The following is a 15230-nucleotide window of genomic DNA, read 5'->3' as shown; positions in this document are numbered from 1 at the left end:
AGAAGTTGTCTAAAACAACATAGAGAATTTGGCTAAACATTACAAACTGATCTGTGACCAGGCTAAGTCTGTCTGCTCTTGGAGTCAGTGGGTTTGCGTTTCCCCCACAGACAGTTCTGGCAGTGCATTCTGGGTACAGTGTGAGTCAGTCTTGTCATCCTTCTGTTAGGTACCAGTGGTTTACCCACAAACCACTGGTCCCAGGAAGAAGAAAACACACAATCACAGCACAGTCCTTTCTCACCTGCACTCCCTCTCTCTCTCCTTGTCACCCTGTTCCCCTTCACCACCTCCCCTCCTCCACTCCCTCCACCCCTCCCCTCCCACTCCTTCCTCTCTCTCTTCCTCTCTCTCGGGCCGCAGGGCTCTTGTTCATGGCTAGTCCCGATGAAGATGCGCTGGTGTACAAAACTCTGGAGCCACACTCCAACCGGCCCATGTTTGAGGACGTAGCTCAGAATAGCTACTTAGGTTTGTAGCTTGGAGTGAGGTGATTCATGTTGATACAACTTACTGTATCAAGTCTCCAGGGTTGTGGCCTATTCAATTTCAATGCCAGTCAATTCAGAATGTAAACAAAATTCTAATTCCAAATTGTACACATTGAAAAGCATTGAAGAGAATTGGAATTTCAGTGTACTTCCTGAGTTGATTAGAATTGGAATGGAATTAACCCAATCCCTTCTGTCCTCCCACCTGCCCTTACCCCTGTGTGGTGGTGTATGCTCGTTGCTAGCTCTTCTCTAGAACGTGTTTAGAATGTACGTAGATTCGAACATAGAACTCCTGTCTGGTCTGCATGTCTCTCTGTGTTACTATCAGTCTGTACTGTCTGTCAGTCTGTTTGGTGTAGTGGTCTGTACAGCCTGCCAGTCTGTCAGTCTGTATGGTGGGGCAGTCTGCACAGCCTGTCGGTCTGTATGGTGGGGGGGTCTGCACAGCCTGTCAGTCTGTATGGTGGGGCAGTCTGCACAGCCTGTCATTCTGTCAGTCTGTATGGTGGGGCAGTCTGCACAGCCTGTCATTCTGTCAGTCTGTATGGTGGGGTGGTCTGCACAGCCTGTCAGTCTGTCAGTCTGTATGGTGGGGCAGTCTGCACAGCCTGTCAGTCTGTCAGTCTGTATGGTGGGGCAGTCTGCACAGCCTGTCATTCTGTCAGTCTGTATGGTGGGGCAGTCTGCACAGCCTGTCAGTCTGTCCGTCTGTAGTTTACTCTATGACGTGGTGGTTTGGAGCTGTCCAGGGTACCTTGGTGTTGGTTCTATATACAGTACATCTAGATCTACATTCTTATCTACGTTTCGTAGACACAGGTAACTTTGCTAAGTAAAATAAAAGGGTTTGAAGTGAAATAAGTAAGTAAGTAAAGCAGAATTTAAAAACAAATCTCAAAGTGAACAATATATTCTGAGATCACAGTGGTAATCGTTTATGTAGGATTTTGTGTAGAAAGACAATACCAACACTAACATGTACAGTATACTGTATGTCAAAGAGGGATTTGCAGAAGGTTGAATGATACTGCTCCCACAGCGTAGGCCCCATGGGGAATAGAGTGTTTAGAATCTGCGTTCTAGTGCACAGTTAAGAGCAGTCATTTCCTTGGAGCTGAGTGTTTAGAGCAGTCATTTCCTTGGAGCTGAGTGTTTAGAGCAGTCATTTCCTTGGAGCTGAGTGTTAAGAGCAGTCATTTCCTTGGAGCTGAGTGTTAACAGCAGTCATTTCCTTGGAGCTGAGTGTTAAGAGCAGTCATTTCCTTGGAGCTGAGTGTTAACAGCAGTCATTTCCTTGGAGCTGAGTGTTAAGAGCAGTCATTTCCTTGGAGCTGAGTGTTAACAGCAGTCATTTCCTTGGAGCTGAGTGTTTAGAGCAGTCATTTCCTTGGAGCTGAGTGTTTAGAGCAGTCATTTCCTTGGAGCTGGGTGTTTAGAGCAGTCATTTCCTTGGAGCTGGGTGTTAACAGCAGTCATTTCCTTGGAGCTGGGTGTTAAGAGCAGTCATTTCCTTGGAGCTGGGTGTTTAGAGCAGTCATTTCCTTGGAGCTGGGTGTTTAGAGCAGTCATTTCCTTGGAGCTGGGTGTTAAGAGCAGTCATTTCCTTGGAGCTGAGTGTTCAGAGCAGTCATTTTCTTGGAGCTGGGTGTTTAGAGCAGTCATTTCCTTGGAGCTGGGTGTTAACAGCAGTCATTTCCTTGGAGCTGGGTGTTTAGAGCAGTCATTTCCTTGGAGCTGGGTGTTAACAGCAGTCATTTCCTTGGAGCTGGGTGTTAAGAGCAGTCATTTCCTTGGAGCTGGGTGTTTAGAGCAGTCATTTCCTTGGAGCTGGGTGTTTAGAGCAGTCATTTCCTTGGAGCTGGGTGTTTAGAGCAGTCATTTCCTTGGAGCTGGGTGTTTAGAGCAGTCATTTCCTTGGAGCTGAGTGTTTAGAGCAGTCATTTCCTTGGAGCTGGGTGTTTAGAGCAGTCATTTCCTTGGAGCTGGGTGTTAACAGCAGTCATTTCCTTGGAGCTGAGTGTTTAGAGCAGTCATTTCCTTGGAGCTGGGTGTTAACAGCAGTCATTTCCTTGGAGCTGGGTGTTTAGAGCAGTCATTTCCTTGGAGCTGGGTGTTTAGAGCAATCATTTCCTTGGAGCTGAGTGTTAACAGCAGTCATTTCCTTGTAGCCGAGTGACATCTCTTTTATCGATAACAGATACTTGCTCATTCCCATTTTAGATCCAGCTAATGGACTCTAACCAATAACGTTTTGTCCATCCGATTGATTGTTCCCATCAACCATGTGGATCTATTCTACATCTGTAAACCCCTCTATTCTCATCCTCCTCTACACAACAACTTGATTGCCTCCCAAAGAGCTCCTTATTCCCGATATACAGTATAGTGCACTGTGGGACCTATAGGCTCTGGTCTAAAGTAGTGTACTGTGGGCTCTATAGGCTCTGGTCTAAAGTAGTGTACTGTGGGCCCCATAGGACCTGGTCTAAATATAGGGCACTACTTTTGACCAGGTCCTATAGGGCCCACAGTACACTACTTTAGACCAGAAACTATAGGGCCCACAGTACACTACTTTTGACCAGAGCCTATAGGGCCCACAGTACACTACTTTTGACCAGGTCCTATAGGGCCCACAGTACACTACTATAGACCAGAGCCCATAGGGCCCACAGTACACTACTTTAGACCAGAAACTATAGGGCCCACAGTACACTACTTTAGACCAGAGCCTATAGGGCCCACAGTACACTACTTTAGAATAGGGTTCCATTTGGGAGGAATATCCTGCCTTATCCCTCGTCCTCCACATCCTTAATGGCCATTATAACCTTTGACCCCTCACTTATAACTCGCTGCATGCCTCCATTGACCCTCTAACCAAATTACATAATGACTAAATACATATACCATATGTTTTGCACGCTTACTAAAAGGCCACAGACAGACGATAGTGCTATTACTGGTTATGTTTTAGCTTAGTTAAATGGCAGATTTAAGTTCAATCCAAATAAAAATGCAGAATTAAATGTAAAGGAATTTCACCACAGTCTGTGGTCATCTTCATCTCTGACTGACTTCACACGGGAATCTACTCATCTTGACTGATAAAGATGTCTAATGTACTGTATAGTATAATAACAGTATGATCCTTTATAGTACAGGACTTCCGGGAAACCAGCCCTGTATGCATTCTGTTATTGTATTATGTCTAATGGAGATTCTCCAATAAAATGATGTCTTAGTACAAGACTAGACTTGATATGTGTCCGGGAAACTGGTCCCTAATGTCTTAAAATGTAAAAAGCTTATTGTAAATGTAAATAGCTTATAATTAAATCCAGTCTTTCGACTGAGTGAACAAGTCACTACCCAGGCAGCAGCAGTTGTACATGCTGTTTCTTCTCAGATCGTATCCATTAAATCTGATTACTGTTGGATAGAGAATCCAGCGTAGTCCACTGATGAGTCAGGCCCAGTTTTTCCACAGTAACTGCCAAAATAAATACTGCCAATGAAAAATGAAATGTTTAAATTTTCCAATTTGTCTCACACGATTTTCCGTTGACAGGAAGTCCCACTGAGAACTACTGATCAGAGATCAGTAAAGAAGCTACATTATATTTAGATCCATTTATACCTCACATAAGTCTTACAACCACGAGGGCCTGCACTGTAGACAGCTGCACAACACAACTGTTTGCAGGGACCCCATTCCCGAAACCTGGTGGGCCCCATTCCCTAAACCTGGTGGGCCCCATTCCCTAAACCTGGTGGGCCCCATTCTCTAAACCTGGTGGGCCCCATTCCCTAAACCTGGTGGGACCCATTCCCTAAACCTGGTGGGCCCCCATTCCCGAAACCTGGTGGACCCCATTCCCTAAACCTGGTGGGCCCCCATTCCCGAAACCTGGTGGACCCCATTCCCTAAACCTGGTGGGCCCCCATTCCCGAAACCTGGTGGACCCCATTCCCTAAACCTGGTGGGCCCCATTCCCTAAACCTGGTGGGCCCCATTCCCTAAACCTGGTGGGCCCCATTCCCTAAACCTGGTGGGCCCCATTCCCTAAAACTAGGTGGGACCCATTCCCTAAACCTGGTGGGCCCCCATTCCCGAAACCTGGTGGACCCCATTCCCTAAACCTGGTGGGCCCCCATTCCCGAAACCTGGTGGGCCCCATTCCCTAAACCTGGTGGACCACATTCCCTAAACCTGGTGGGACCCATTCCCGAAACCTGGTGGACCACATTCCCTAAACCTGGTGGGACCCATTCCCGAAACCTGGTGGACCACATTCCCTAAACCTGGTGGACCACATTCCCTAAACCTGGTGGGACCCCATTCCCAAAACCTGGTGGGCCCCATTCCCAAAACCTGGTGGGACCCCATTCCCGAATCCTGGTGAGACCCATTCCCGAAACCTGGTGGGACCCATTCCCTAAATCTGGTGGGCCCCATTCCCGAATCCTGGTGGGCCCCATTCCCGAATCCTGGTGGGCTCCATTCCCGAATCCTGGTGGGCCCCATTCCCGAATCCTGGTGGGCCCCAGTTTAAAAAAGTTTGCAAGATAAAGCCTCCCTTCCCTTTATAGCTTTAAGGAGCAGATTGGACTTCTTTGTGTAAAAGACAGAGAGGATCAGACTTCTTTATGTAAAAGACAGAGAGGATCAGACTTCTTTATGTAAAAGACAGAGAGGATCAGACTTCTTTGTGTAAAAGACAGAGAGGATCAGACTTCTTTGTGTAAAAGACAGAGAGGATCAGACTCCTTTATGTAAAAGACAGAGAGGATCAGACTTCTTTGTGTAAAAGACAGAGAGGATCAGACTTCTTTATGTAAAAGACAGAGAGGATCAGACTTCTTTGTGTAAAAGACAGAGAGGATCAGACTTCGTTGTGTAAAAGACAGAGAGGATCAGACTTCTTTGTGTAAAAGACAGAGAGGATCAGACTTCTTTGTGTAAAAGACAGAGAGGATCAGACTTCTTTGTGTAAAAGACAGAGAGGATCAGACTTCTTTGTGTAAAAGACAGAGAGGATCAGACTTCATTGTAATAGTAAAGGCCTCCGTTATTTTGGGTAGATATCAACTATAACTGTAGCATTCCTCTTAAAGGGACACAAATACATTTTACTAGAGTTGTGATGTGACTTTTTTTGCGTGAAAAGACAAATGAGTTCATCCCTCTCTTAAAGGCCTAGTTTGTTATATTTATATTTACAGACGTTTTCTCTTAATCTCTTAAAGGCCTACACTGTTACTGGATCACATGTCCAACTGTCACATTCATCTTAATGGGACACAGCTCTATTGTTCGCTTGTTCTACAGTGAGTCAGACAGCAGAATTCCACACCTGTTGCCTTGGAGCTTCTACAAAATGCGTCCAAAACAGAAAAGCTAACGAACAACTGTCTGCTGAACAACTAATGAGGTCATAGTCTACATTGTAGTCATTTAGCAGACACTCCAGAGCAACTAGTAAGTGCCTTGCTCAAGAGCACATCAACAGATTTTTCACCTAATCGGCTTTGAACCAGTGGCTGTTCAATTACTGGCCTAACGCTCTTAACCGCTAGGCTACCTGTTCTCTCAAGGCAAATGTATTAACTAGTTATGATTCTCAAGCTGGTTAATTATTTGACCAGACTAAAATATACAAGCATAAGTCTTACAACCAGCTTCCTACAGTAGTTCAGCCAACCTTTTGGTCATTCCACACCTGTCGCCCTGAACTTCTCCGTGTCTGTCTCTGTTTGTCTCTCTGGATGTTTGTCTAGAGGATGCTTTTAGCACAGTATTTGTCTGTGTCTGTTTTTGTCTATGAGATGCTTCTGCCTGAATGTTGACCCTGGACTAACACAAGACTCCCTGCCAATCCCTACTCTGACACCCCGCATGTTGGAATATAGCAACAACAAGAAAATGTCATTGTGAATTAAATGATTTGATTTGTATCTGATATTTTTTCCACACCTGCTCATGTCACACCACATGCATGTTCAATTCCCCCTCTTTCACTATTTCACTATACCACTGCAGACACACCCCTCACACCCCTACACACACCCCATCCTGAGGGATGAATCCTCTGTTTACATGCACTATAGTAAGACTAGGAATCTTCTGTTTCACTTCTTATCACACACACAGACCTTGTCTTTACCTCTGTAGAAGACAAACATGTCCACTCCCTCACACACACACACTACTGCTACTAACTGTTATCCCATGATACCTTGCTCCAGGCTTCTCAGTGGACTCTGCTAAAGGCATAATGAGTCGTGGTGAGCTGACCTTCGTGGCGGGGGCTCCGAGAGCCAATCACACGGGAGCGGTGGTGCTACTGCGTAAAGATAACGTGTACCGCCTGGTGCCACAGCACATCCTGTGGGGAGAGGAGCTGGCTTCTTCCTTCGGGTACTCTGTGGCTACGGCTGATCTCAACAGTGACGGGTGAGAACTAATGCGCTAATGTCTGCTGCTGATACTATTGATAGTAGTGTATGGGAATGTATATACAGGTACTCTGGCATTATTCCTCCATCTATCCCCTCTGATAGATTGCATTATTACCCTCAATCCCCTCAGGTAAGACCATGGGGCGGCAGGGTAGCCTAGTGGTTAGAGCGTTGGACTAATAACCGGAAGGTTGCAAGTTCAAACCCCCGAGCTGACAAGGTACAAATCTGTCGTTCTTCAGGCCGTCATTGAAAATAAGATTTTTTTCTTAACTGACTTGCCTTGTTAAATAATGGTAAAAAAAAGAAAAGTGATGGCTGAGTAAGGTTCCACATTTCCAGAAAATTCCCTGTTCACATGTTTTCAGAAATCCCAGATGGAAGTTGAATTAGGTAGGAAAGGTTGGAATCCTATAACTGGGAATACTCTGACCAGGATTTCTAAAGAACCTTGGAAAACGTTTATTTCAGTTACAGATGTTTATGTTTATATAATATATAAATAATTATATGTTTATATTTGTAACCATCATCTTTCCACCCAAGATTCTGTAGAGCTCTTTCTGAACCTCCCTCCCGCCCTTTTCTCCCTCCTTCCCTGTTCTCTCCCCCCAGCTGGACAGACCTGATAGTGGGAGCTCCTAACTACTTTGACCGAAAAGCAGAGATCGGAGGTGCTGTGTACATCTTCCTCAACCCATTCGGTAACTGGGAATATGCTCAGCCAATCAGGCTCAATGGAACCTATGACTCCATGTTTGGATTGACCGTCAACAACGTGGGAGACTTGGACAGGGACGGATATGACGGTGAGGAAGGACTGGATCAAATCAAAAGTATTTAAACAACATTCACTTTACAATCCACTGATTTGAAGGGCTTGAGTCACTGGGTCACATCCCAAATGGCACCCTATTCCCTATGTAGTGCACCACTTTTACCAGGGCTCTTGTCAGAAGCAGTGCACTACATAGGGAATAGGGTGCAGACCCATTGTCCTTAGGTCACGAGTTTTCCTGATAATTTTATGAAAGAGAAAACAAAATCCTACACACTGCAGTTACCAGTACTACTGTTTATTACACACACACACACACACACACACACACACACACACACACACACACACACACACACACACACACACACACACACACACACACACACACACACACACACACACACACACACACACACACACACACCACACACACACTACTGCTACTAACTGTTATCCCATGATGCCTTGCTCCAGGTTGAGCTCCAGCAGGTGAATATTAAAAAGTAAAAGTCCAGGTCATCTGAGCAAGAAACTTCTTGACTAGCGTCACAAAATTCCAGGAACTTTTAATAAATTTGAATATTGAACGTTTATTGAAAGGGTTTTACAACCCTACTCCTGACACCACAAAAGACAATGTTTTAATGAGGCTTAGTAGAGTTTATATTCAATGTGTTTCTGTCTCTCTCCGTCCAGACATCGCTGTGGGGGCTCCGTTCGATGGGGAAGGCAAAGTGTTCATCTACCGAGGCTTGTCCTCAGGCATCGACACCAAGCCTGCACAGGTAAGAAGAGCCTTTAGAAAGCTTGATGCTCATCACTGAGTGTATTGAGTTGCACCTCCCCTGATTTTGCCCTCAGAACAGCCTCAATTCGTTGGGGACATGGACTCTACAAGGTGATGAAAGCATTCCACATGGATGCTGGACCATGTTGACTCCAATGCTTCCCAAAGTTGTCAAGTTGGCTGGCTGTCCTTTGGGTGGTGGACCATTCTTGATACACAGGGGAAACTGTTGAGCGTGAAAAACCCAGCAGCGTTGCAGTTCTTGATGCAAACCGGTGCACCTGGCACCTACTACCATACCCCGTTCAAATGCACTTAAATCTTTTGTCTTGCCCATTCACCCTCAAAATGGCACACATACACAATACATGTCTCAAGTGTATCAAGGATTAGAAATCCTAATATGACCTATCTCCTCCCCTTCATCTAAACTGATTGAAGTGGATTTAACAAGTGACATCAATAAGGGGTCATAGCTTTCACCTGGATTCACATGCTCAGTCTATGTCATGGAACGTTAATGTTTTGTATAGTCAGTGTACATATGCTATACTATATTTAATGTGATACTGTGAAATGACCCTTTGTATAATATCAATATCCATGTATTTCAGTGTTTATGATTGCCATGTGTATATTGATACCCTTTTACTACAGTGGGATAAATCAGGGTCACACAGAGTGCTTCTTGGTAGTCTTGAACAAATCTTCCTTGAAACAAACATATACACCTCAGACACATGGTTATGGGCTTATAGAGATGAAATGTATTCCATTTTGAGTTTGTATCCCAATATTAGACTTGACTATACATCACAGAAGACTGAAAAATAACAAAACCATTTGACGTAGAAACACCAGGTTTTTGTAAAAACGTTTTATTAATTCTGAAATTCTGAGAAATATGAATAACATTCCACCCATGAGGCCAATAGAGGGTGATTTGGTCATTTGACTATAGGAAAGGGCTACAAATGGGAAACTTTAGTAGTTAATGGTGTCTCATCATATCCGAATCAACGCCTCGACTCCGGTGTTACAAACTTCATGGTGGACATATCGTTAAGTCTCAATAAAGTTTGATGTGGTTCAAGTTCAACTAAGTTAACTGACTGATAACATCATACCCTAAATGCAGGTGTGTAGGACTATCTGAATAATAAATACAGGTTTAAAGTTGCACTTGATTATACAAGTTAATTAAGACATGTGACCTTCATGTTGCCCCTCACAGATCCTGGATGGAGTGGACGAGGGGGTGAAGAGGTTCGGCTACTCCATCTCAGGAGGTCTGGACATCGATGGGAACCTGTACCCTGACCTGGCAGTAGGCTCTCTCGGTGATAAGCTAGTTCTGTACAGGTCTCGCCCGGTCATTCACGTGACCCGGGATGTATCCATCGAACCTCAGCAGTATATTGACTTGGAGCAACACAACTGCAAGGGGAGAGATGGAGTTTGGTAGGTCGCAAATAACATTCCTCTCATCCTTCACTACCACGTTTGGTAGTGTGCTTCTGCTGTTGACAGATTGTTGTTCGCTAACTTTATTCTCTGTTGTCAGTGTGGAGGTCAAAGCCTGCTTCACCTATACTGCTTACCCAGAGACCTACTCACCAGACATCAGTGAGTTACTGTACACCTCTCTGTTTAGAACCAGTTGGTTTTTCTGTCTGGTAAAATGTCCAGCTGTGTAAAATAGTCTGGTAATATGTCCAGCTGTGTAAAATAGTGTGGCAATATGTCCAGCTGTGTAAAATAGTCTGGTAATATGTCCAGCTGTGTAAAATAGTCTGGTAATATGTCCAGCTGTGTAAAATAGTGTGGCAATATGTCCAGCTGTGTAAAATAGTCTGGTAATATGTCCAGCTGTGTAAAATAGTCTGGTAATATGTCCAGCTGTGTAAAATAGTTTGGTAATATGTCCAGCTGTGTAAAATAGTGTGGTAATATGTCAGCTGTGTAAAATAGTCTGGTAATATGTCCAGCTGTGTAAAATAGTGTGGTAATATGTCCAGCTGTGTAAAATAGTCTGGTAATATGTCCAGCTGTGTAAAATAGTCTGGTAATATGTCTAGCTTTGTAAAATAGTATGGTAATATGTCTAGCTGTGTAAAATAGTGTGGTAAATGTCCAGGAGCTTATCTCTGGTGTGTTGTTGTGTGCTGGCTTTTCTCTGACTCTCTTTCCTTCCTTCCTTCCTTCCTTCCTTCCTTCCTTCCTTCCTTCCTTCCTTCCTTCCTTCCTTCCTTCCTTCCTTCCTTCCTTCCTTCCTTCCTTCCTTCCTTCCTTCCTTCCTTCCTTCCCCTTCTTTCATTCCTTCCTTCCTTTCCTCCCCTTCCTTCATTCCTGCCTCCCTCCCTCCCACTAGCCCTGGTTCTACTCATCGAGGCTGACACAGAGCGCAGGAAGCTCGGCCTGCCCCACCGTGTTAGCTTCCTGGGTCGCAGTGCACAGGCGGCGGAGTACACACACACTGACGAGGTGGAGCTGAAAGGTCAACGCCATCCCGCCTGCCAGAGCGCCACCTTCCAACTAAACGTACAGTACAATATGACACAATAATTTAATCTGAATACGAACGGGAGGTGTTAGAGATTACAACTACAGAATATATCATTTACCTTTTCTTTCCACTATGCAACATCAAAAAAGGCAAAGCGAAGTGTTCAGTTCTGTCAGTGCTCTCTATCACCCAGTACATGCAGGTGCACTGTGTTACTACTCTGGGTAGAAAAAGTATTTAAGTTGTGCTTTATTTAGCTAAACTGGCATAATTTAACAATTTAATAATTGTCTTAAAAGTTGAAATATTATTTCCTTCCAACTCCAATATCATATGACTCCCATATAATTGAATCCCGTTTAGTAATCATTGAATTCTTTCCCTTACAGGACAATATCCGTGATAAGCTGCGTCCCATCTCTCTGGCCATCACCCACACCATCAGACCCCCCATGTTCTCCTCAGACACTAACCCAGAGGAACGAGACACGCTACCTCCTGTACTGAGTGTTTCTACTTCCAACACCCTACACTCTGAGGTCAGTACCTTTACCTCCTGTACTGAGTGTTTCCACCTCCAACACCCTGCACTCTGAGGTCAGTACCTTTACCTCCTGTACTGTGTGTTTCCACCTCCAACACCCTGCACTCTGAGGTCAGTACCTTTACCTCCTGTACTGAGTGTTTCCACCTCCAACACCCTGCACTCTGAGGTCAGTACCTTTACCTCCTGTACTGAGTGTTTCCACATCCAACACCCTGCACTCTGAGGTCAGTACCATAACAACAGAACCAGGGAACATGCTGATCTGCATTTTCCTGAAGGGAGATGGTCGTGTTACATGCCTAATTAATACATACCTGTGTGATACCGGTATAGTACAGGGTTTTGTTATTTCATAGTGGGGGAACCAGTTTCCCAAAGTGAAATCATTTGGACATTTAAAAATATTCTATGATTTGAAATGTGTCTGTCTCCTCCGTTGCAGGTGAATTTCCTGAGGGAAGGCTGTGGCGATGATAAGATCTGTCAGAGCAACCTGAAGTTGACCTACCAGTTTGGAACCCGACCTCCCACCTCTGACCTCTTCACCCCTCTGCCAAGGTTAGTATGACTTCTTCTTTGTATTTCCTCATCTCCCGGAGAAGAGGAGTTGAGAAATTCTAATAGCTGTTACATTCAAACCCCCTGGTGTGCCACACTTCATATCTAAACACTTCTTTTCTATTTCCTCATTTTGTATTTATCATTTAACTAGGCAAGTCATTTAAGAACAAATTCTCATTTACAAGGCTACCTGCCGCCTCATGCCCCTCTCATTCCGGAGATGGCGAGGAGGTGGCGGTGTTCTCTCTGTCTGACCAGAGATCCTATGTCTAACCACTTTCTCTATTCCTCTTTTCTATTTCCCTTTTAATCCCTTCATTGCAGGGATGATGAAGAGGTGGCGGTGTTCTCTCTGTTTGACCAGAGATCCTATGTCTAACCACTTTCTCTATTCCTCTTTTCTATTTCCCTTTTAATCCCTTCATTGCAGGGATGATGAAGAGGTGGCGGTGTTCTCTCTGTCTGATCAGAGGTCTGTGGTGTTGGAGGTGACCGTCACCAACATGCCCTCAGACCCTCTGTCCCCAGAGGAGGATGGAGATGATGCCCATGCTGCCCAACTACTGGTGACCCTGCCAGACACCCTGTCCTACTCTGGCTTCAGGGGACAACAGGTACACACACACCAAACACACACACACACATATTCACAGTAATCTTCTACCTCTCCTTGTCCCAGGCTACATCCCCACATCTTAAACATTGTGCTACAGTGGGCTAAATCAGAGTCACACAGAGTGTTTCTTGGCAGTCTTAAAAAGATCTACTTTGAAACAAACGTATACACCTCACACACACATGGTTATGGTCTTAAAAAAAGAAGACCTGTCAGATATAGGGATGAAATGTATTCATTTTTAAGTTTGCATCCCAATATTACACTTTACTATACATCACAGAAGACTGAAATATAACAAAACCATGTTACATAGAAACACCAGAATTTCAGCGGTTTTTGAAAAACAATTTGATAATTCGACTGCGTGAAAGGTGACTACAATCACCTTCACAAGAACTCTAAGGCTTCATGTCACAATGACTACCACCCTGCAGCACTCACATCTTTAATCAAAGTGCTTTGAAAGGCTGGTCATGGTACACATCACCTCCATCATCCCATACACCCTAAACTCACTCCAATTTGCATACCATCCGAACAGATCCATAGACAATGCAATCTCAATTGCACTCCGCACTGTTGGAATGCTCTTCATTGACTACAGCTCAGCATTCAACACCATTGTCCCCTACAAACCAAGCTTAGGACCCTGGGACTGAACACCTCCCTCGGCGACTGGATCCTGGACTTCCTGACGGGCCAGCCCCCAGGTGGTGAGGGTAGGCAACATCACCTCCGCCACACTAACCCTCAATACGTGGGTTCCCCAGGGGTGTGTGCTTAGTCCCCTCCTGTACTCGATGTTCACCCATGACTGAGTGGCCACGCACGACTCCAACACCATAATGATATGAGGGTGGCTGGGCACCAAGAGACCTGGCAGTGTGGTGCTGGGACAACAACCTCTCCCTCAACGTCAGCAAGACCAAGGAGCTGATTGTGGACTAAAAGAAACAAGCCCATCCATATCAACAGGGCTGCAGTGGAGCGGGTCAAGAGCCTCAAGTTCCTCTGTGTCCACATCACTAAGGACTTCACATGCTCACAATTGCAAAGAAGGCGTGACAGCACCTCTTCCCCCCCAGGAGGTTGAAAAGGTTTGGCATGGGCCCTCAAATTCTCAAAAAGTTCTACAGCTGCACCATTGAGAGCATCTTGACTGGCTTCATCACTGCTTGGTATGGCAACAGCACCGCCCTTGATCGCATGTCCGAGCTCTCTGCCACCCAAGACCTCTATATCAGGCGGTGTGAAAGGAAGGCCCGTAAAATCGTTAAAGACTCCAGCCACCCAAGCTACAGACTGTCTCTGCTTCCGCATGGCAAGCAGTACCGGTGAATCAAGTCTGACACCAACAGGCTCCAGAACAGCCATAAGGCTGCTAAATAGCTAACAGAATGGCTACACAGACCTTGTATTTATTCCTATTCACACTCACAGGACTCTACACACTCACGCATAGTGAGTGTTGTAACTGAGGACAGACAATGTTTTCGCACTTCAGCACACGGTGGTCCCATTCTGTGGGCTTGTGTGGCCTACCACTTCGCAGCTGAGCCATAGCAGCTCCTAGAAATTTCCACTTCACAATAACAGCCCTTACAGTTGACCCGGGCAGCTCTAGCATTGCAGAAATTTGACAAACTGACTTGCTGAAAAGGTGGCATCCTATGACAGTGCCATGTTGAAAGTCACTGAGCTCTTCAGTACAGGCCATTCTTCTGCCAATGTTTTTCTAAGGAGATTGCATGACTGTGTGCTCGGCCTGTACGTTGCATGACTGTATACACCTGTCAGAAACGGGTGTGGCTGAAATAGACTAATCCACTAATTTGAAGGAGTGTCCACATACTGTTGGCCATGTAGTGTATACACTTCTATCACTCTAGTATCGCTGCACATTGTAAATATGGTATTGGCACTGACCATGGAAATAGCTTGTTGTGGTCAATTCCACAAAGGGTTGTGGTCAATTCCACAAATTCCATTTTAATTCAATTCTCTCTCTGTGTAAATTCCATTTATTTTCTATTAAAATTCCAGTTTAGTCTTTGAATTTAGAGATATTTTAATTCCTTGGAATTCCAATGTTAGGTAAATTCAAGAATGCAATTCCCAATTCAATATTATCCTCAACAATTCCACAAATCCCAATTAGAATTAAATTCTCTCAGGCTTTAAGGCTGATCATGTCACTGTTCCGACAGCCTAGCTGTACTGGAAATATAGGAATACAGGTTGAAATGATGCAAAACAAATCCTACAGTAAAGGTTTTATACTATGATCATGAAATATTTAAACTATGGTCATTACATTTTGAATATTACAATTCCAATTCAATTCCAATTAAAAAAAGTCTAAGCAGTCTATTTCCAATTCCATTCCAATTCCATAACTTTAAGATTTTTAAAACTCTAATTTTATTCAATGTAAATGATTCACTTCATGAGTGATTTCAAGAATTGAATTGGA

The 15230-nt window shown here is 44.6% G+C and overlaps 2 protein-coding genes across 4 annotated transcripts in view; one reads left to right on the top strand and one right to left on the bottom strand.

Annotated features, from left to right (window-relative positions):
• Nucleotides 1–15230, bottom strand: part of LOC139413878 (biogenesis of lysosome-related organelles complex 1 subunit 1-like) — a 127262-nt gene that overhangs the window by 57698 nt on the left and 54334 nt on the right. The window lies entirely within an intron of this gene.
• Nucleotides 1–15230, top strand: part of LOC139413874 (integrin alpha-7-like) — a 66303-nt gene that overhangs the window by 33340 nt on the left and 17733 nt on the right. For 2 of the 3 annotated variants that reach the window (XM_071161706.1, XM_071161707.1), the window contains exons 5-14: nt 364–471; nt 6744–6951; nt 7572–7765; nt 8434–8522; nt 9759–9985; nt 10089–10150; nt 10896–11065; nt 11420–11569; nt 12020–12135; nt 12569–12752. In XM_071161706.1, the coding sequence (XP_071017807.1) occupies nt 364–471; nt 6744–6951; nt 7572–7765; nt 8434–8522; nt 9759–9985; nt 10089–10150; nt 10896–11065; nt 11420–11569; nt 12020–12135; nt 12569–12752 (1508 nt within the window). The remainder of the gene's footprint in view (nt 1–363; nt 472–6743; nt 6952–7571; nt 7766–8433; nt 8523–9758; nt 9986–10088; nt 10151–10895; nt 11066–11419; nt 11570–12019; nt 12136–12568; nt 12753–15230) is intronic. The other variant, XM_071161705.1, reaches the window with a different exon arrangement.

Source organism: Oncorhynchus clarkii, chromosome 7 (genome assembly GCF_045791955.1).
Source record: "Oncorhynchus clarkii lewisi isolate Uvic-CL-2024 chromosome 7, UVic_Ocla_1.0, whole genome shotgun sequence".
Taxonomy (NCBI): Eukaryota; Metazoa; Chordata; class Actinopteri; order Salmoniformes; family Salmonidae; genus Oncorhynchus; species Oncorhynchus clarkii.
Note: the sequence above shows the minus strand (reverse complement) of the source record. Positions and strands in the feature narration are given on the sequence as shown.